Source organism: Sparus aurata, chromosome 6, assembly GCF_900880675.1.
Source record: "Sparus aurata chromosome 6, fSpaAur1.1, whole genome shotgun sequence".
Taxonomy (NCBI): domain Eukaryota; kingdom Metazoa; phylum Chordata; class Actinopteri; order Spariformes; family Sparidae; genus Sparus; species Sparus aurata.
In genome coordinates this window covers 23,214,510-23,237,561 of record NC_044192.1, presented here as the reverse complement: position 1 = coordinate 23,237,561, position 23,052 = coordinate 23,214,510, and the positions used below count along the sequence as shown (strand labels likewise).

Below are 23,052 nucleotides of genomic sequence, written 5' to 3'. Positions count from 1 at the left end.
GGCTACACTGATTTCCTGATCAAGTTTAGTCGCGTAAAATATCAATTAGCAGTTAACAAAACACTGGATCACTACGAGGAAACAGAAGCCAAGTCGACCTCTGTGTGAAAGTGTAACCAGTCTGACAACTGAACACATCTTTTACTTCTCAAAGGAAAAGAGAAATGTCCCACACTTCAACCCACTGAAGCACCCTTACAGCAACAAACTACAGCAGTGTGGTAGCAGCTTGTGTTTTTAGCATCTTATATGGGGAAATAATGCTGAACGAGTACGTGGAGAAGTTGCCGTCACCCTGTCTGTCCTACATGTAACCAATATGTCCTAAACAAAACCAAATGTTTGTTGGTGCGTGCTCTCACACTGCTTCACCTTCAGTGCTTTCCTCTGAGTTGACGTCACTGTAGTTATCCCTTTTAGTCGACTACACAATATTCATTTCACTTGACGTCACTATATTCATTCCTCCTACGTCACTGTATTCGTTCCTCTAAGTGCCTTCAGTGTGTTAATTTCTATTGGTCGACTTAACTGTCTTAATCTCATTCAGTGTATTCATGTCTGATGATCAACATCACTGTCTCTCTCTTAGTTAACATCTGTGTATTGATCTTTGTACTGGGAATCTCACTTTGTAAGCCATCACAGCGCCACCTCACTTTTCAGCTTCCTAATTGTAGCTTGCCATACCCGAGCAGGGCCGAGTCGAGCCGAACGGAGCCTCCGGTTCAGTGTGTTCGCGCCCACACTGACTCGGGTTCGATGTGTCGGTCTCGTGGCAGGGGAGCAGTCACCGTGCCCTCGTGACTCCTGAATGTAAATTAAAATTCCAACCTATATCTCGTTTAGTCGTTAGCTCCGAGTCTTATTTTCTTTATTTATGGATGTGTGGGTATGTGGTGTGCTGTTGGTCTCTGTTTATCCATCCATTTCCTCAAGTACTATTCACATCATGGACGATTTTCATTTTTTTTCACCAAAGTTATAGTTTAACTTGATATCTTTACTTTTACCCAGGCAGGAGTTTGGGGTACTTTATACAACACTGTTCAAAACAGAACTGTTGTTACAACCAACAATCACGGGTATTTCTATAATTTCAGCATGGGCAAAAAATAAATGAATTATAATTGATTAAATACTGTTAACTGATGGCTGCTGCAACATTTTCACATGTTAAAATGAATGCTTTTGTTTGAGTGTATGCACTCTCACAGTGACTCAAGTTCTGTGAGAAATGGATGTTGCCTGGAAAGACTTCAAGACATATCCGCACAATATGCTTTTTTAAAATTAATACTTTAAATGTCTTAAGTTGTGGATCTTATTTACTTTTATTCCATGTTTATCAAAGCAGTAGTAGTAACCAGCAATGTGCTGATTGCTGAGGCTGGCTATAAACAAAACAGTCAATTATGCCTTAGCTGCCATGTTTTTTTGTTCCAAAGTCACAAAAGTGACAGCGACATGGACAAAAAATATAACAACAATTGCAAATGTTCAAGAACTCATTTAAAAACTAAGCCAAACTTAAGACCACAATAATATTCACATGAACAAACAGTAACAATTATTTAAACAAGTTTATTTTTTCAAACTCTAAATAAACAATATCCATAAAAACGGTTCAATAACTTTGAATAAAATCAAGAGTAAGAAAGATGAAACAGCACATTCTGTAAAATTGAATTACAACAGGGACCATTTGTAGAAGTATATGTACAAAGCTGAGAGACTCAGTTTGGTGAGTAATCCTGCCAGCAAACCTAAATGACAAACTAACAGTTCTGCTTGTTCAACAACCAAAAAGTGCCGCTTTAAAATCACTTCAAGATAAACTAGACCCAAATTTTGAATTTCACTGTAAGAAAATTAACCTAAAAGAACACAATTGCAATTTCCTGTTCTTTCAGTATGCCCTGTTTTACATCAGCAGATGATGCTTGTTGTGTGACAACTTGTGCTGAGAGCCACCACTCCTTCTTTTATCTTGTTATTTGCACTATCCCAAAAACTTCTTCAATTATATTTAATTCCAACTACTATACTATCTGAATTTGGACATCCTAAAGCTGCAATCATATTTAAATTGGGAAATTCAAGGGCAGATAACTTCAACGTGTCTATCTGACCTGCAATGAGTCAGACGACCATCCCAATCACAAATAACATTTACATCAAAATTGGCAGCTGTACATAAATATGCAAAATAATGTTGTGGAAAATTACAGTTAAACATTCATAACTATTATAACACCATGGCTGAAATAACAGCAAGTATCTCGGGACATCTATTGTCTAGAAAGCTGGTTTTAGGTATTAACAAATATCCCCTAAAAGATCCAACATATCCTGTAGGGTCCACTTTTTCTGTCCATTCCGATGGTGGACATGGAGCGAGGCAAGGAGGTCCTTATTGCTTTGACAATGCTGACATTAAAAAAAGCCTGATATTTTTCTCCACTCACAGTCTCAGATGAGGTATAGGCATGGTGACATCGCGAAAGAATCGATGCACAAGGGCGTTTTTGGCAGATAACCTTTTGTTTGGGTCATAATTCAGCATTTCCTGCGAGGACAACAAAAGAAACGCAGAGATACAGTCAAACAATTTATTTTGAGTAGGTCTAAAACCAAGGATTATTTTTTGTTCATGACTAACCTGCCTTTTGGTTTTTCATGTAAATGATCATTTAGTCTATAAAATCTAAAAAAATATTGAAGATTGCTTTTTTAATTGAACAAGTCCAAAACTTAAATATAATCAGGTAATAAATCATATACAATGAAAAAAGCGTAAAATCCCCACACTTAACATGCAGCATTTTAGCTTGAAACTAATTCTATTTGCAGGTTATTTGTCTGCAATTCTGCCTCATAGCCTCAGTGGGAAAAGTACCACATTAAAAGCTAAAGTAAAACAGTAGTTTTAGTCATTCCTAATAACTAACATGCCTGACTCTTAAAACAGAAGTTTAAAATTTGACTCATCGAATAGTGTAAAAGTAAGGAAACACACAAAATATTGTGTACATGTTAATCTATAAGGTTAAAGAGATATTACATAATTTGTTTATTACATCTTCAATGTTAAAGCAAACTGCAATTTCAACATAATATGATGGATGTTTTATTCATCAATTCATCAACCCTTGACTCTTAAGATGTGACATTTCAGTGCAAATTATGACAATATATGATCTAAATGTGTACATTTAGTTTACGTGTACATTGACAGTTTAGAGTCAACATTTAATCATCTAATTGACTAATAGTGAACATCCCAATAAAGCACCTTTATTACATACTACTGTCTGGGCTGCAAAGTTTTTACATTTATAATCTGGACCTCCTCAAAACAGAAGAGAGGCAGACAATCATGGGATGTGTGTGTCTGATTTATTTAATTTCAAATTAAGTGTTTCATGAAAACATAGAGAAATCCATTTCATCTTGCAGACTGACAAACAAACAGTTAAACTTATGAGACATTAAATGAATGCTAAATGAAATGATAAATAAAAGACAGATAAATGTTCTTACCCCAAGCAGTTCTCTTCCATCCTCATCCAGGAGCGGAACCACTTTGGATAAGTCCTGCCGAGCCCACTTGGGGAAGGATGGTTTGTAGTCTGGCATTGATGTGACTCCTGGCCAGACAGTTTCATCAGGTGTGCCCAAGGTGCGGAAGATTCGGAACAACTGATCGATTTCAGAGTCGCCGGGGAACAAGGCCCTCCTTGTGATCTGTGCATGAGTGGATGGTGAGGCAAGTCTGCTGGTTAGATGCTGTGTTTGATCCACTGTGCATCACAAGCAGGCCTCGTTCAATCACACTGAAGATTACTCTTAAAGATTAAACTGAGTACATTACCATTTCAGCAAAGATGCACCCCAGACTCCAGATGTCGACAGCTGTGGAGTAGTATTTACAGCCCAGGAGAATTTCTGGTGCTCTGTACCAAAGTGTTACCACCTAAGAAACATTGCAGAGGCAACATTGTGAGTGGGAAAACACAAATATGAAGGTAAAAAATGTACCAAAAGAAGTTTTTACAAAACCCTTCAGAAAGAGCTTTGTTAGGTGACATATAGCGTGAGAAATACAAACAGTAGCTGGTGTTGACAATACTGCAGCATTTAATTCACTTTGAGGAATCATGATGCAGTGTATTTTGTTATTGCGCACCACATTAAATTACATCACTCCATATTTTTTTTTAAGAGGCTTGTTGACAGGGATGAAGAAGGTGGCTGTACACGTTACCTCATGCGTGTATGTGCGAACGGGCACCCCAAAGGCTCTTGCCAGGCCAAAGTCAGCGAGCTTGATCTCCCCCTGGGCATTGATGAGGAGGTTTTGGGGCTTCAGGTCTCGATGAAGAACCCTGTGAGAATGGCAGAAGGCCAGGCCCTGCAGCAGCTGGAAAAGATAACTCTACAAAAACAAAAAACATGTATCCAGATTTATTTCTGAGTTCTTAAACATCAAGGCATCCATGTTTTGCAAATTTATGTGAGTTTTACCTTAACCAGCGGCAGTGGGATACCAGTGACTGAGGAGGAGTCCATGAACTTTTTTAGATCCTGATGAAGGAACTCAAAAACAAGGTAGAGCTTGTTCTCTGTGTGGATGACATCCCGCAATCTGAAACATATCAACGGGCATGTCAAAAACTGACAGAAACAAGTAACACAAGAAAGCAGCAAGCAGAATTTAGCTCAGAGTTTTAACATGGCACTTACTTGACAATGTTTGGGTGGCTGAGTTCTTTGAGAAGTGAAATCTCTCTGATGGCAGTGCTTGGTACACCCTCAGTTTCCCTGTGTATGAAACACACTGTAATTAACTCCGATCCATTTTATAATCATCCCGTGTGTATCAGCCTTTGTGTTATTTCCTTGAGGTTGGTTAATGATTTCATATGATTTGCTGGTTTCACTGCGTGTTTATTTCATTTTAAGTATCTTTTGTTTATCTTCATAGGGCAAAAGCTGAAAGCATTCACAACAAACATAGCGTGAGAGACACATGACAAAAATCCACCAGCAATTATATCAGCTTACAAAAGATCAGCACAGTAATGTTTTTACTTTCTGTGATCGGACAATAGACTGAGAGTTATCAATTTCTTTTTTCTTTTTTTAACAGTAATGGTTACAGACACTTTCCACCTCCCTACACTATTTTTTTAAGGCAATTTATTTGCAAAAAAATAAACAAACTACACAGTAAACAAAATTAATGATAGATGTGGTTATTAGCATTTCCCCCCAGATCTCTTTAAATATCAGGATAATGTCGTTGTTAAGGATTTGGCTGGCCACAATACTCGTGTTGTGTAAACCTGGTGTTGTGATAGCCCTATAGCCTACACAGCGTACACTTAGATGTTAATATGATACACTTTTTCTTGTACTCTTGATATTTGAGGTCAGTTACTGCCATTCAGTTACTTCTAATACTTATAAACATTTAATGTCAGATAGATAGATAGATAGATAGATAGTAGGGTGACTTTCAATTTTACTAAAGTAATAATTCAGCAAGATGCCTGCACTTTCAGAAGTATGAGCTCTGGGTACTTTTAAAAACACTGAACTTACTGTGTAATCAGATTTTTGTGGGTCAACAGGAGTGAGGGGAGGAGACGCTACAAACTAGATGCTTGGACATATCGTCTAGCTGTCACACCCTGATGAAGTCATAAGCAGGCCAGAACTGTTTAATGACATTTAGAAGCTACACAGAAGCAACAATTAGCTCCAGCATCTTCGTCTTGGCTGCTCATTGTGCCCAGATGTTACCCGACAACAATCATATGTTAACTTACGTCTCCAGCCTGATTTTCTTGAGAGCAACAGTTTCTCCGGTGACCTTGTTCTTGGCTTTGTAAACCACTCCATACGTCCCTTCGCCAATCTTTTCCACCTTCTGAAACGTATCCATTGTTATTTGGAGAAAGTAGGAACAGGAGGTTTGCTGATTGTTTAGCTAGTTAGCAAGACTCGGCTCTTTGTGTGTGAGCTAACGACTGTTCGGTGGCAGACAGACGTTGACGAGCAGCGTGCACACCGACATATAATTAACTGCTCCTCCGGGCTGGTTCAACCCGTCCGGGCACAGCCGTAGGGCCGCGGTCCTGCCGAGGATGAGCTTTCTCAGGTCGAAACAGCTACCGCCTCTGGGCTCAGGTCATTTGTTAGCCTTGGTACTGATACTATCCGTTGATTTGTGGATTAGCGTGGCGCCTGCTCCTCTGTGGAAAACACTGAACCGACACAGCAGCGTTTCCCGCGTTAGCCTGGGAGCGTTCGTTTGTTTTGTTCAAGATACACCGACTGTTGTAGCCGGGCGGTGTTTCGCTGTTTTTTGTATTAGCTCCGCAAAAGCGTTCTCATCGAGAAATGTTGTTTTTGACATTGGTGACGACAATTCAGTAAAGTGTTATTTAAAAAATGCTTCAGCTTGAATGGCTACTTTTAATGCCAGTGGGTTCGAGCCCAAAGACGATGGTCTGCTGTCGGGATGACAAACACAATACAACAAACCAACCTCTCGGGTCACATAGCGAGATGACAGTGACGTTTTACGTAACTCGACGTCGGAGACGGAAGCGGTAGCATGACATAAGATACATTTTTATGTAGGTTTTAGTTTTTATTGAGTAAAAGAGCAAAATTACGAACTTCTTATACAAACAAAAAGTGCATTCTGTAAAGTGCACGTTCATTTTAGGTTATCAACATTGGTTATAAAAAAAGTTATATTTATTTAATTCAAATTTACAAACTGTAAGGCAACAATTAATACATTCCCAGGGTGAACAGAAACACTAACACATACACAATAATAAAACATTTTTTAAAAATTCACTTTAAAAAAGACACATTCATTGCTTTCAAAGCCAAATCTTAATCTTAAAAAAATCACTGGAGGAATAGAAATCCTTCCTTACTGTGTAGTGAAATTAGTTTGTTTCAGGTGGAACTGTGTTTGAAGAACTTCTTTCTCAATTTGGATGCTGTTGATTTGTCAAAAATATTTGAAATGTTGTTTCTACTAGACTAGGTAGGGTGTAAATCATTTTTTGGAATAGATGTGAAATTGTTTGAGCACCTTTATCAAGAAAATTAATTCCATTTGTAGAAAAGTAACTAAGCACATTTACTCAAGATGTCTGCTCTACTTAAACATATTTTAGAGGCCCTTTAGTTGCCGGTTACTTTGCCAATTCAGATTTATGATACAAACTATAATCAACAAATGCCTTATTAGGGAAAGATACAACATAATTGATCCCCAGGGCTTCTTTACCAGATGCAGCATTAGAGTGGTGTGTACATTAATGCACTTATTAAATTTTAATAATTATAATTCAGTAATATAATAGCCTATACATTAATCTGAAATGGACCACACTGCACAATAGCACTTAGGCTATACTGTTGGCACTTAAGGTACATTTTGATGCTAATGCCATCATTTTACTTGAGTAAAAGTTTGAATGCAGGACTTTTTCTAAAAAGAAACTTCCTATGGTTTTAAGCAGAAGATCTGAGTCCTTCTTCCACCATTGAAGGTTAGAGGTCATTTACATGCTATTTATCAAACATGTGAAACAAAATGCATGTCTTTACATTTTTAACAGCCTTTGGATTTGTACAAAAATAAATGATTCCATAAAACAATGCCTTGTAAATGTCATCTTTTATCCTGTCAAAATGTTTTCCAAAGGTAAACGCAACCTTTGAAATACCTCAATGTTTATAAAGGCTGGCAGTTTTACTCATGTTTGAATGCTTTTTGTTCCGAAATCATAGGATATGGTATGTTAGTAGCTGTCAATGTAGTTAATGGCCTCATATTTCACATTGTACCAAGCAGGATGAAAGGAGAAACACAGCTGCTCCCTCTAGTGGCAGTAGTTGACAACCCTCACTAGTTGACAACAAGGGTTTCTAATCTATTATGGCACTTGTTTCTATATTTTTTGCATAAACTACATTCGCAGACATTTTGCCTTGTCATAGCAGTAAAAGCACATTGTGTTGTTTTCAGTAACAATGTTATTAGACCCACTTGTGTTTGACAAGTTAAACTGATCCTTTCATCTTTAGCTGCCCTTCCCACTGATCATATGTGTCCCCTCTTGTGATGGCTTTGTGTGGCTCCAGCAGTATGGCCGGATTATCCAGTTGGGGGACCCTGGAGCTGCTGGGCCCCTTAACCCCCTGTGCCACATGCAACAAAGGTCCCAAGTCAGCCTCAAATTGGGAACAATGATGTTATCTAGTAACCATCTTATCCAAGTAAATCGAGCACTCATAAACGACCCATGTCATTATCATCGTCATTACCATCGTTATGAGTTATATTACTGCTTATCCTTTGAGGACAAAAATGACAAAAATGATACCCTTTAAGAGGACTTTAACACCAGAAATGTAATCAGATGCTTTTTCCCCTTCTATTTAGGTAAATCTTTTCTCTGACTTGTGAGTGCTGGTGCTCTTGGTAATGATGAGATCAAATGACCAACAATCTAAAGAACTTAGTGTCACTGGTGAAAAGGGAGTTAAGTTTGTTCATGTAGCTGTGTGAATGCACTGAGTGACTTTTATTCCCTCTGTACCCATGAACTGATTTGACTGTCTGGTCTGATTTTGTACTGGCATTTCACTCACCGGATGGCCTTATTGATCTACCTTTGGGCCAATGGTAAAACACAGTCCATGTTTTCTGTGAGTTAGTGTTTGAAAACTAAAAGCGTATTAGTGTGTGTGACCGCAGGGAGCTGGCTCTTTCTTAGTGTCTGTTTTTATGTTTTTATGTGTGCTTAATTCTGCCCTCTCATACACACTACCTTTAGGTATTCCTCTCTCTGATTTAATTCAGTGGAATTTATCATTTCAAATACATTTTTTTAGGCTTGCTGTGAAGAAAACTACAAATAAACTGCTAATACAAGACTTCTGTGCGACACATTATATAAATCCGGGAATATTCCTGGAAAGCGAGCAGCTGTAAAATTCACAGATGTTTGACCGTTTCCAGTGACTGCCCTGTCTAAATACAACTCCCTTAATTCTTTGTTAATTCCAGAGATTCTCTAAACTTCAGGAACCGTGTTATTAAGATAGAGCACATTGCAGACTAATGAGGAGAAACTAATGATCGACTATTTGTGGTATGTTAAGTCAGGTGCTCTGTGGGAAGGATTTATTTCCTCCTGAACTCTGCTGTTAGCACATGAGGGGTCACATGCAGTGCAGCCTGAGCAGCCTCACGGGCATGAGACAACACCACTTGGAAAACCACCAATCACCGTGGTAACACAGCCCATAATGACTAGGTCTTTACAGTCTAGATGTTTAATCACTTAATGTGTTCTCTGTCAAACTTCATTTATACATGTTATTTAAAGTTATTCAGTTAATGCCGTTTCACATATATTTTACAGAAATGAGAAAATAAGCCCAAAGGAAAGGGAAGAAAGTCAAGCACAAAAGTTGGTTAACAAAGACAGAAATTAATGTGAGTAAATATAAAAAGCTGTAATGAACCAATCCACTTTGTTTTATTTGTATTGCCTTTTGTAACCCTATATTTTGCCCTAAAAGAAAAGTTTATTATATTATTATTATCATATCTTATATACTTATCATATAAGTATATACATTTTTGAAAGATATGCAACAAACAAAACTTGGCTTTATGACAGAGGTTGCTACTGTAATATATTTAAACGCTGCCTTCCACTTCTACTTTTCTAGAACATGAGCTCAGGGAATCCAAATAACATAAATTATTCATTGAGAAGAATCAATGATATCATGTTCCAGGATTTACAGAAGTCATTTGGTCTGTGTTACTTGAAGATGCTAAATGCTTAATTAGACTACATGTGACTCACATTTGCTGAGAAAACACAGTGTGAAAGTGAGCGTAAAGCAACAGCTGTGAAAACGCATGTAAAGTTTTATTTAGAAAATGAATCTGATCTTTATTTAAACAGCAGTGAAGTCTCATTGAGATTAAAAATCTCTTTTCAAGAGAGTCCCGGACAGCAGCACAGTTCAACCCAAAATCAAAAACACATTTTTCTTATTACCAGTAGTGCCTTTTATTGATCTAGATGGTTTGGGTGCAACACCTTCTCTGGACTACAGTGGAACTAGATAGCACTTGGCTTGTGGTGCTTAAAAAAACAAAAGAAATCATGACTTGCTGGCCTCATGACTCAGATGTGTGCTAACTGCACAAACTAAGCTAGCCAACAATACAACTAAGGGGTCGCCATTAATGTTTACATGCTGTGCTCTCATGTTTCCTTACACAGTGATATGGTGTGGTTCAACAAAAATAAATAGATCCTACGTGAGACGGCTCTCAACAAGTTCTGTGGATTATCTTGAGCCGCTGGGTTATGATTTCTGTAAGGAGACATTGCTGTTGAGTATTTCAAATGTGTTCTTCAGAGTGCTATTTTGGTCTATTATATTCAAAAGAAGGGAGACGTCTCTACAACCAATATATCTCCCAAACTGGGCAACTTGCACCAAAATAATCAAGATGGATAAATAGTATACAGTTAAAGGCTTATTTATGTTCCCTTTACATAATGATATGTAAAGGATTTTTAAATGATTTTTAAATGAGCAGCGTAAAAAATACGTCTTTTTGATTTTGGGGTGAACTGTTCCTTTAAAGTGAAGACAAGGAACAAATTACTGAGGCATAAAAATTCAAGAGCATTCATCAACATTCAAAACATCTACAACCAGATGTTGTTCCAAGTCACATAGAGTCAGTTTTAAGTCATCCAGTGAGACCAGCTCAAACTATTTTGTTACTCATTCCAAAGAAAGCAGAATACTGAAACACCTTTTTTACTACTTCAGTACAGACTTTTAGGGACAGTAAGTATAAATAAATACATTTAAGAAACACAGCTTCACAGTCAATAATGGGACGCTTATTACATACACTACTATACACTATATACAATACTTATTATACACTAATTGGAAAGAAATCTGAGTTTTATATTCACTTCCAGTATCAGCTCCCTCCTCTGAATGCCTTCCTGTCTTTATCTAAATGAAACTTTGGATCACGAAGGAGGAAGTGCCTCATAAACTGACCACGGGTGTGTCTGCATTGCTGCAAGCACAGATTCTTAGAGCTGCCGCAGCCTGAGGTGTACAGCAGGATGCAGGGGGAATGGCCAAGGAAACAAAAGGATGCTATTGATTTTCCATCCACACACGCATCTTGTGACGCCCATGCACACATAGCTCTAAGGTCATACGTCAAAATGCAGTCATGACTTGAGCTTTGCTCACAGTTCTCACTGCTCTAAAGCAGGAGTCACGTACAACCTTTTCATTTTACACTGTTCAGAAAGCTTTCATTGATTTTACAACGATGCACTTAGAGAACATTGTCCTACTTGAGGGATGTCTGTGTTTGTGTTTATTTGAATTATTAACATGCATTAAAAACATCTCTAGAAGCTTCAGCATTAAATTACCGTACGAATTCCCAAGCTCTTTATGGGAGATACTGCATTTCTGATAAAAGGTAAATATTTAGACCTGAATGTTGTTCTTCAAACATAGCAAAATCATTGTGAGCTCAGATGAGAATATAAAATATAATACAATTATGATAACAAGGTAAAAAGCTGCTAGTTAACAGTCACAGTTTATGTAAAATGTAACAATAGTGAACAAACAGTACTCATGTCTGTTCTTACAGTTCCAGAGGGGGTGGTGCCAGTTTCCAGACTCCCAGTGATGTCAGAGGTGAGAAGAAACTTTATGGTAATTCATGTCCGAGGCCCTCTTAAAGAGAGTGAGGAGACATTTCTGAAGTCTTTCTGGAAGTTGTGTTGGGGTTCGGGACTGCTGGGTGAGGATCGGGGCTCAGAGAGAGGAAACACACAAACAAACACAGGATGGCCACTCTGTCACTGGTGCTGCTGGTTTTGGCTTTGACATCTGTCACTGCGATAAGTGAGTACATCAACAATACAATTTAGTCCCCAGGTGGTTTTATTTTTTTTCCAGCAAGAAAATCAGATCAGTGGAGTAACACAGCAAAAATAGCTATATGTTTTACTTCCTTGGTAGTGCCAAGTTTGTTTTTTATTTTATTTTTTGTTATCACAGGTCTGCAATCAATTAACAACAAAAGATCTAAAGCCAGAGATACTGCAAATTATTGAAGTGAAATTATTCAAACTCAATTGCACAATTGTTTGTTTAAGAAAAAACATTTTTGAAAGTTGAGCATGAGTATTATTTATTAGTTCAATTAGTTTTTATTGTGTGTGGTGTAAGGCCTTTGTAGCAACACAATTCAGCAGCAGGGAAAGTGATTAATTTTAATTTCTATGACTAATGTAGATCAACACTTTTCTGTGTTCCCACCAATTAAGGGCTTATGTCTGAATCTTTGTTTGGACTACAAATTGAACAGCAAATAGACTGATGTGTGATTTTACGCTTATTTAATGTGGACACACTCCACACTTACTTTTACACAAACTTTTACACGCCTATATTTCACGCTGTGACTCCGATTCTTATGCTAATTTGCATCTACAACTAAGAACTTAAATGTTTCCAGGGTTGTGTGCTTAATTTCAGAAGGCTGTAACCCCCAAACTTTTCTTTTCATACTTGGGAATTTGAAAATAATCTGTCACGTTAGTGTGAGCAGATTAAATGCAATAACATTTTCACACACACTTATCACAAGCTAAGAGAAAACCCAGTGAGTCAGTTAGCTGGCATCCCTCATTCCTCTCACTGGGATTACTGATGCTGCCGCTCAGCTGATAGTCACATGAAAGGGATTGAGGGGGATTGCAGGTCGTGTGACTCCCACCGCCAAGAACCCCGACACTCCTCACCCCTCCCCGACACAACAAATATAAACCTGCTCTCATTTACATAAGCATTTCTAACATTATGTGCTTGATTTTCAGGACTTTCAAGTTGTGCCTCTCTTAAAAAGCCTACATAAGTTTAGCTCTCCTGAAATATGTAGTCAAGGCTAACCCTAACCCACAAAAATTTATCTTTCCAGCTGTTTCACTGGAAACTGGTGGATTTTGTTGGTTGTTGATGAGAATAACATCAGTTTCATGATTTGGCTTCTTTTCCTGAAGAGTCTGTGATATTTCTTTCAGAGCCAAGAAGTCAGTTCACACGTTACCGCTCGTGGAACTCACGGATGTATCCGGTGTGGAAAGATGGAGACTCCAGATTCAGGAACTGTTGGTCTGGTGAGGCTCGTTTCCTCTATTTCCAAAAAAAAGCCCAAAACAGAAAAGTTATAAGATGTTTCCTACCAATAGTTCTAATGATGTCGAATTGTGTGTCATCGTCATTTCAGGTGGTGAAGTAAGTTTTGATCTGAAAAATGATGGACCCACCCTGACCGGAGCGAGAGCAACCTTCTCCATCAATCTGAATTTCCCACCAAACCAGACAGTGCTCTCTGATGGGCAGGTGGTCTGGTCCCAAAACTGCACCGTCAACGGTAAGATGAACTTTCGAGTAGTAGAAAAAACACTGTGGGGGCACTAAAAGTTCATGTGCAATGGTTCTTTGTGTCTCTATTTAACTTTCAAAAGCATCAACAAACAGCTGAACATATGTTGCTGCTGTTAGTTACCAGATAAGCACATTGACAATTTATTATAATTAATGAACTCCTTCTAGTTTCATTATGTTAGGACAAAGTTCAAATTATTCTCAATTTCTTTCCACTGTGTTGCCTCATATTGATATACAGAGTGACATTTTTGTGGTGGTACTGGCGGAGAACCAGTTTCAAATCCATAAAAATGTAATACAAATATTTATTGGGAATCCCAAATTCTCACAAATGCCTCTTTGGTGATAATGCCTCATGATCTCAATCTACTCTCATCTATCCAGAGGGATTTTGACATTGTGCCAAAATTAAAAGATAGCAACTACCAAGTAATGGGACTGCTACAGTTTAATTGATCACATATCTATCATAGCTATTGATGTATGATCTCTTTTCTAGGTCGGCAGTACCAGGAAGGTCAGGCTGTGTATCCCGACCAGGGCACTGAGCGGACCGGAGTCTTCCCTGACGGCACACCATTCACCAGGAACCAGAGCAAGAAGTCCCACTATGTGTTTGTGTGGAAGACATGGGGTAAAGATTTAATAATAATCAGTGTGTAGTAGCGTTGTGCTTCAGTGCTCTGTAATTGTTACAGAAAACGCCCAGTGATCACAAAAGGGATCAATGAATGGGTCGTAAAAGAATAAAGGGGAGTTTTGTCCTCGAGCCAGGGACATTTAAGTTAAACATTCACCATTCACATCTAAAGACACTGTAACAGAAAACACATGTTGGATTTTAAGGGGGAATTTCCGCGTGCCAACCAGCTAGCTGCGGCCCATCCCGTCTTGTAATCCCACTTTGTACCGCAAGAGGTGATAGTCTGATAGGCCCCAGTAGTTTCATCTGAGGCGTGTAATAGCAGTATATTAACAACTTAGTCTGATAAGAAAAACAAAACAAGCTCACAAAATGCCATGAAAGGAGATCTATTTTCCTCATTAAACAGAGAAATAAAAGTGTATATCGTATAAATTCAAGTGTCTCTCTTTTAACAAACTAAGACAAGTTTAAATGCCTTGTAAACTCATGGTGAAACACACTTTGCTCAAAATCTAAATAAAAATCCAAACAGTCTTGGATTGTCTTTCCATAATCATCTCTGGTTTGGCTGAAATAAATCAACAATTCACAGAGTAAGATTTGAAAACATCCGGGCTTGACACGCCACTTAAACCGCTGCTGATGCCTGACTCTCTCACTCTTCTGCTGCTTCATGTGTCTCCTGTCCCCACCTCTCAGTGAGACTTCAGTCAGCTAAGAGGGCCATTTAGTTAAAAGCAACCAACCGGCTCAGAGTTGATTATCACAGACTCACACATATCCAAAATATGTGAAAAAATTAAATGTTGCTGTGATTAAACCACTCTAAGTAATCACAATGGTGCTCTATTGAAGGACGTTACTGGCAGGTGGCAGACGGACCCTCCTCCTCCCTCTCTATTGGTACAGACAACGTCCCACTGGGCTCCTACAGCATGGAGCTGGTCATCTATCACTGCCGTGGCAAAGACAAGTTCATCCCTCTTGGCTACGCTTCCACAGTCTTCGCCATCACAGGTGACCGATCAAATTTCAGGAAGATTATTCTACAGTATTTCCATTTCTAAAACAGCTGTCATCCTAACCGCTCCTCATCTTTTGCTCCGTCATCATCAGACCAGGTTCCCTTCACCATATCCCTCGCCCAAGTCAATGATGTAAACCAGGATGACCAGAACTTCATCCAGAACCGAGCCATTGCTTTTAGTGTCAAGCTCCATGATCCCAGCCAGTATCTTAACAACGCCGACATCAGCTACAGCTGGGACTTTGGTGACAGCACTGGTACTCTGATCTCCAGAGACCTCTCTGTCACACACACATACCTCGCCATCGGGACCTTCAAACCTCAGGTGGTCGTCATGGCTAGCATCCCCAACGGCTGTGGGAACCCCACTGCTGGTGAGATTTGAACTAATCATTGTCTTGTCTTTACTTTTATACATATATATTGTCCTATAAGATTTCGAAACTAAGTCGAGCTGAGCTGTTTTAAACTTTTCTTTCAGTTGTTCCTATCGATGCCTCTGCTGCTCCAGCAGTAGTTGTGATTGACTCGACCCCAGCAGCTGCACCAGCTGAGGGAGGAGACGCAATTGCTCTGGATGTTCCTGCTTCTGATGCTACTCCAGCTGAAGAAGCCACAAACACAGAAGATGGAGAAGCAGTTGTTGATACAGACACAGATGCAGTTGAGGTTGCTTCAGTAGCACCTGCAGTAGTCGATGCGGCTGTTGTTCCAGAGGAGGATACTGCTGCCCCAGCTGTAGAAGCAGATGTTGCTGCAGAAGATGCAGATGCAGCAGCAGGTGAGGTGGCCGCTGCCGCTTCTGTCGCACCTGCGGCTGAAGATGCTGCAGATGCTGATGCAGCTGCTGCAGATGAGACCACAGTGGTTACAGATGCAGCAGAAGAAAATGTGCCCGTGATTGACGCTGCTGCTTCCGTTGCCCCTGTTGCAGAGGGAGAAGAAGCTGCAGGTGAGGTCACTGACACCGCCACTGTTGCTCCTGTAGCAGAAGTAGCTGCAGAGGAAGAAGCTGATGTTGTGGCTGCTGATGTTGCTGCTGATGCTGTTGAAGCTACTGCTGCTGCGGGGGCTGCTGCTGAGGCTGCTGATGCTGCTGAAGCTGTTGAAGCTACTGTTGCTGCTGAGGCTGCTGATGCTGTTGAAGCTGTTGAAGCTACTGCTGCTGCTGAGGCTGCTGATGCTGTTGAAGCTGTTGAAGCTACTGCTGCTGCGGAGGCTGCTGCTGATGCTGTTGAAGTTGTTGAAGCTACTGCTGCTGCTGAGGCTGCTGATGCTGTTGAAGCTGTTGAAGCTACTGCTGCTGCCGATAATGCTGTAGCTGATAATGTTGCCGCCGCTGTTGATGCTGCTGCAGAGGTAGTCCAAGCTGTAACAGAAGCCCCTGCTGAAAACGTTGTAGCCCCCGCTGCTACTGAGACCACAACTGTTGAAGAGGCAGCCGCAGCTGATACCGAGGCTGAAGTTCAGGCAACTGAGAATGAAGTTGCAGCTCCTGCAGGTGAGTATTTATTGTCAACTGAAATATTCATACACACAATTAAGATAGCTCTTGAAAATGTCTCTTATTTTTTGTAGAGCAACCAGCAGGTGAAGAGGAGGTTGTTCCAGCTGAAGGTGAAGTTCAAGCAGAGGTGGAAACAGATCCAGCACAGGTTCCCCTCATTGTGGCCAAAAGACAGGCACCAGAGCTGACGACTGATTGCATGGTTTACCGTTACGGCTCCCTCGCCACCTCTGTGGATGTTGTTCGTGAGTCGATAAAGCTATTTTGATTCCAGCAATTAAAACCTAAACGGTTATTTTATGCTTCAACTGAAACAGTATGATTTGTATTGTTAAAATCTGTCTTTCTGCCTCTTTAAATCTTGCAGAGGGTATTGAAAGTGTAGAGATTGTGCAGGTGGCCAACGTTGTTTCAATGGCTACAGAGTTGGATCAGAATGCCGTGGACGTCACCATTAGCTGTCAGGGAAGGTGAGTAGTAACAATCATCAATAACACAAGCTATTTGGAAGTTACTACAGTTTATCCTAATTATCTCAGTTTAGAAAACACAATTCAAGTTAATTGTCCTCCTTCAATCTTTAGTCTAATCAGTATTGTGTCTGAATTTTGTGAGGTTGCACTATAACTATCAGCCTGATGAAGAAAACTGTATAAAAGTCAAAACTATTGGTTATTGATTGTTAAGGCTTCTTCAATAATCAAACTACTGACTACAAAACAACCTAAAAAAAGATACAAAACCTGATGCAACCCTTTTTTGATTTCACCTCTTCAAAAGATGTACAGCAGTTGCCATCTCTGGTGTCACCAAAGGGGTCTTAACTTTGTGCTAGTTCATCTATTCAGCATTATCATCCTAGTGCACATGTAAAGACATAAAGAAAAAAACCCGACTCAGGGTCAAGAGGTTCGCTGACTGTTCAGCACAACACTGGGAGTGTATTGATTTGGGCTTGGGTTTATGACAAGAACTTATCCACTTATGGTTGTTCTCTTTATAACTCCGTCTCTGGATCTTCCCTATCCTCCCTTCAGTCTGCCCAGTGAGGTCTGCACAGTCATTTCTGATGCTGACTGTATCACACCCGTGGAAACCGTCTGTACCGTCGCCACACCTTCTCCAGACTGTCAAATGATCCTTCGTCAGTTCTTCAATGACTCCGGAGTGTTTTGCATCAATGTCTCACTGACCAATGATGTCAGTCTTGCTGTGGCAAGTGCTAGAGTCAGTGTGACAGTAGGTGGGTGAAAAAAATAATTAATAACCACTAAAGTATTCAATGTATAGACTAGTATCTCATCTCTATATTGTGCTACAATTTCAGCCTCCGGTGGTACCCCAGCTGGAACCGCAGCCACAGTCCTGGGTGTTATGGTCCTCGCCTGTGTTGTCTGTTGTATTGGTTTGATGTACAGGTGAGTTCCTAATATATTATTCTGGTTTAATTTGGGACCAAAATGACTAAAACATTAGAAAAAAAATGATGCACAAAACTAATAGATAAAATAAAAGTTGCCAGTAATATTGTAATTATGGCAAATGTTTATCATGGTTTAGTTTCGTAAAAGATTCCTCCTATTATATTTTGACCTCATTTTAATGCAGGTCTTTTAGACATTATTCACATGAGATTGTTTCACCTATAGGCTAAAAGCAGGAAAAGCACATGTGATAACATTGATGATGGCTAAATTCACTGTAGGTGTGTCAGTAAGCCAGCATGCACAATATCAGAAAGATATAGAAAGAGTTAGGGTCCCAGGAATGATCCCTGTCGAATGCGGAAACAGCCTGCTCAATCATTAGCATCTGCTCAACTGTGCTTTGAACTAACATCAGGATGCTATGACAATGACAATGTTCACATGCTGATGTTTAGCAGGTAATATTTACCATGTTTAGGAGGATTATTATAGGTTGTTAGCATGCTAACATTTTTGAATAGTTGCTACAAACGAAAAGTACAACACACAATACATTTTAATGGGGACTTGGAGGGGGGTATCAAAGTTAATTTAATACAATCCAACTATTGTTAACGAACTACAATCCACAATCCTCATGGTGGCCCCAGAGGAGATGTCAGGAGATCATCAAAGTCAGTAGGATTCCCCCTCTGGGCAACATGGATGTCTGTGCAAAAGTTAGTGACAATCCATCCAATTGTTGACATATTTCAGTCTGCGCTAAAGTAGTGTGCACTTAACAACAGACCACATTGTCAATGATCACTTCTGGCTCTACAAACCAACATGGCTATAATGCCACAAAACACAAGGCTTCAAAGCGGTAATCCATAACCCACTTGATGACGAGAGCAGGTGTGTGTCTATAACATTACCTCACTCTTTTAGGACCATAGAGAAATATTATGTAACTGAGAGTGACCCTATCTTCCCTCTTGTTTACAGTTTTGTGTATTTCTCTTTATGTTTTTGTTGGTTGTTGACAGATGTTTTGGCTTTTATTTCATGCCTTATAAAAAAACATACGTAAATCTATCGTCCTCACCTGTCTCCCCTGTTGCATGTTTCTTATTAGGCGCTTCAAGCAGTACCAGCCACTAAGAGAAGACGGTGTCGACAGTAATGGAGGTGGCTCAGCGGTAACATCAGTGCCTTTGTTGTTGTGGAACTTGCTGAGCCGACAGTCACCAGGAGAAAGTCGTCCATTGCTTCAGGGGAGGATTGTGTGAATATCATCATCAGCTCAACATGTACAGCACCCGCTATAATAATGCCTTTATACACACACAATAATTTAACTGTAGCAATATTGTAACTCCCAGTAAATGTTTGGGAACAGAACTAAGTGTACCAAGTTAAGTGTACCAGCCCCATGTACAACAACATTTGTAGAAATGGAAAGGAGTCAAGTGTAAAAATGTTAAAGCATTTGTAGAGGAAAGTGATATTTATTTTGACCTACAGTATTTTTTATTAATTGGAACTAATGCTTATTCTTTTTTTTTCTTTTGTGGCCTTCTTACACTAAACTAATTGGAAAATTAATGTAAGCACATTTTCATTCAAATTCTTTACAATGTAATGTAAATCACATATGTCACATAAGATTATTTTGTTTGCTACCCCAAAATGAATAAAACGAAACTTTATCACCATCACTTTTGTTTTTCCCTGTTTATCTCCTTTTCATTTGCATGTGATGCTTATTTGATTTCATGCCCTGAAAAATTAAAGACTGCATGGAAGTGGAGATTTTCATTCTCATCATCATCAAGAACTGATATATTTTTAAAATCATATGGTAATACTTAATCAGCTCACATAAAAACAAAATTCATTTTATTTGTATATACAGTATTTTACTTCATTTTGGCCCCAAGAATTATCACCTGACTCTGCAATTCCCCTCCACTCTTGTTCAGATAATTGCATGGGTCTTACTGTCAGCAAATTCACTGTTTTGCCTCATTTTCACCACTCTCATTACCATAGTTTTTTGCCGACACAGATATAAAAAGCCAGATATTTCTGACAGGAGGTGGTGGAGACCAAACCTTAGTTTAAAGGAGAGTGAATACTGGATTTACGTTCATCATATGACCAGAAATACAGCTTCAAATGAATGTCAATGTTGCTTCCTATCTGTAGAATGTGTAAATATTCAACTGAATGCTGAGATATTTTCGATATGTTTAAGGTAATGTCAGTGCATTGCCCCATAGTAGCCAAAAAAAACAACTAACTTATGTAACTAAATTAGTCACACCTTAAATCATTACCACTAAACACCCATTAGAGCTAATCTACTTCAGTTAACTGGAATTTTTTAGAGGGACCTAATCATCTTGTAATTACTTGCTGGCCTTCAAAGCAAAGAATAAATAAATAGACTACTGAAATAGGATTTGAAATGTACTTAAGCTATGATTTGAGAGAGAGAACATTCAGATAAACAGCAATACATCCCAATACAACATTCTGTCCTACATACAGTATAAAGTTGACTACTACACTATACCACTACGAACAACAGACATATTCCCTTATTATCCCATAACATACAGGCATATCATGAACATGCTCTCCGCAGGCATGTAGAACGGGGTGGAGACACGGTCACAAAGTGGTGCAGTTAAACCAACACTGCAGCTGAGTGTGCTGAAAAAATATTACCATCACGTTCCGCTCTCTGCACAATTAAAATGATTTATCAAGACGCTGCAGTCTACCCTAATGCATTGAGCTGACAAAGAGTGGCTGTTGCATGTACATCATATGACACACTGCAGTGCAGGAAAAAAGGCTGACGTCACTGCAGCAAAATCTTTAATGGAAGAAACTATGGTCTGGCCTACACAGGGGAAATAAAGGTGGGACGTAAAGGAAGAGATGGCTCTGGATAAAATGGTTTTTATTTCTAATTCAGATTGAAGTTCAAAAAAGAATTGTTGCATTATGTCTTAATGTCTGTCTTTGCCGTTTTGAAAATTCAGTGGATTGTATTATTGCACTAATCTCAGCAGTAAATAGGAGATTAAATATGTACATTTTGTGCACCTTTCTCAAAAAAACTTTTTAGGACATTAATGCAAATTTGTATCAGTGTGGTTTTACTAATGTACGCGGTGCTAAGCAATGTCCGCCTCTCTCTTTACTTACATACATAAGTTTTCCAAATTAAAATCCTTCCAATAGACTTGTGTAACACTGCAGTGCTCCATTACAGTAATCACCTAACACAGCCATTAATCATCCTGGACCGTTAACATGTCTCTCTGTCGCATGTGCTAAGTGCTGCCAAGATAAAACCCTGCAGCGCCACTGGAGGGCCTCCATTTTTTCTCTATCTTGGACCTGACAAACCTCTCAGATCTTACCAGGCCTACAGTTCTAACAGGTGACAGCATCATCACCACTTGTCAAAGCAAAAAAGCAATACGGGCTGAAATCTAACTAAGGTCCAGAAATTGGCTTCTCTTCTCCAGATAAGGCAGGCGGTGAACCTGGAGATGAGTGAGCCTCGTGACACCACCCGAGCAGCTTCACGGCTCTGATTAATTTGAAAGACTCTTTATAGCTCACAACTCCCCAGCAACTGATCTTAAAAAGGATACAGTTTCCGTCATCTGTCCTCTATGCTGCAGAAACCTACCACAGTCAAGGTTGTAGTGGTATTTCACTGCAGTCCACAATCAGCATCAGCAGCATTTGTCACCCGTAGTTATTCTGTACCTCAAACTAAAGCCACACACAAAATAGGTCCATACAGCTCGTATGGTGTAATCCAACTCTTTGGAAGCCCAAAGACCCCAAATTAATTTGAACAACATTTTTTCATTTTGGTGCACACTAACACAATGTCAAATACATTTCTTTTCATATCAATTTGGGATCTCGGGGCTTCCGGAGACTTGGATCATGCCTGACAAGCTGTATGAAGTCATATTCTGTTTGATTTTTTGCTGTGAAATACAAAGGACTGAATGTTCATATTTGGGTGAACTTACCCTTTAAAGGATTACTACTGTGAAAGATATAAAATGACGGCTGTAGATGCCATTGTAAGCTCTCTGCAGCTCTCACAGCTGATTTCTGTTTAGGACACAGATTTGATTAAATTTCTCATCAGATACCACACCCAAATCATTAGCTTCATATGAGAAAATGCAGTAAACATTTGTTTCCTTACTTACCCATGAGACTGAGATATTTAAATGCCTGTTCAGATGTGAAACATGACACACACTGTGGGTTCAATATGTGCCATTGGTAACAGATATTCTAGCCTGATACTGATGAAGAAGCATTATTGAATTTATGGCCCTTTCGGGAATTCTCTGAGAAACCAGAAGGGTCAATAGCTAATGGTAACATCTGGCTGAGGTTAGTATTACTGACACAGTCTACTTCAAAATCATTCAACTGTGTGTTTTTTGCATGTGTGATGCATGCCTGATGTGTATGTTGATAACTAAGGTGTAGAAATGCAGATATAGTCTCTGCACACCGATAAGAAACTTGGACTTATCAGGGCAGAATGGATCAAGATCTGGTGGAAGAATAAAGAGTGAGATGTGCTCTGAGCAGAGAGAGGGTGAGACAGAGGGGGCAGGGAGGGGGGTGGAGAGAGTTACTGACCATAAAGCAGGTTGATTAGATTACAGAGCTAAGACTAACATGGGCCATTTATTACACAGAAAGCCAGAGCTCTGCAGCAGCCATGCAGACATAGAATGGAGAAAATCAAGTGTGTGTGTTTGTGAATGACAGACAGTAAAAGCGATTACTTTATTTTGTTACCACACTGTGCACCAAATCTCCATTAGGCAGA

The 23,052-nt window shown here is 39.4% G+C and overlaps 2 protein-coding genes across 4 annotated transcripts; one reads left to right on the top strand and one right to left on the bottom strand.

Moving 5' to 3' along the window:
* Positions 1-1,564: 1,564 nt before the first annotated feature.
* cdk2 (cyclin dependent kinase 2) lies at positions 1,565-6,311 on the bottom strand. The gene is made up of 7 exons (XM_030421515.1): positions 5,835-6,311; positions 4,747-4,824; positions 4,528-4,648; positions 4,268-4,438; positions 3,875-3,976; positions 3,544-3,747; positions 1,565-2,569 (listed from the first exon to the last, which is right to left on the bottom strand). Exons 1-7 carry the CDS (start codon positions 5,948-5,950, stop codon positions 2,465-2,467), a joined length of 897 nt encoding a protein of 298 aa, XP_030277375.1. The 5' UTR covers positions 5,951-6,311; the 3' UTR covers positions 1,565-2,464.
* A 5,561-nt stretch (positions 6,312-11,872) lies between these two features.
* On the top strand, positions 11,873-19,879 carry pmela (premelanosome protein a). 3 transcript variants are annotated; one of them, XM_030418680.1, is made up of 13 exons: positions 11,873-12,021; positions 13,203-13,298; positions 13,409-13,555; positions 14,072-14,206; positions 15,074-15,235; positions 15,335-15,619; positions 15,727-16,026; positions 16,603-16,746; positions 16,824-16,997; positions 17,120-17,222; positions 17,790-17,995; positions 18,080-18,170; positions 19,297-19,879. In XM_030418680.1, the coding sequence occupies exons 1-13, from the start codon at positions 11,964-11,966 to the stop codon at positions 19,448-19,450; spliced, it is 2,055 nt and encodes a 684-aa protein (XP_030274540.1). In that variant the 5' UTR covers positions 11,873-11,963; the 3' UTR covers positions 19,451-19,879. The 3 variants fall into 3 exon arrangements, with proteins under 3 accessions (XP_030274540.1, XP_030274538.1, XP_030274537.1); XM_030418678.1 differs by having other exon boundaries at positions 15,727-16,197; positions 16,648-16,746; XM_030418677.1 differs by having other exon boundaries at positions 15,727-16,197.
* The last annotated feature ends 3,173 nt before the right edge of the window (positions 19,880-23,052 follow it).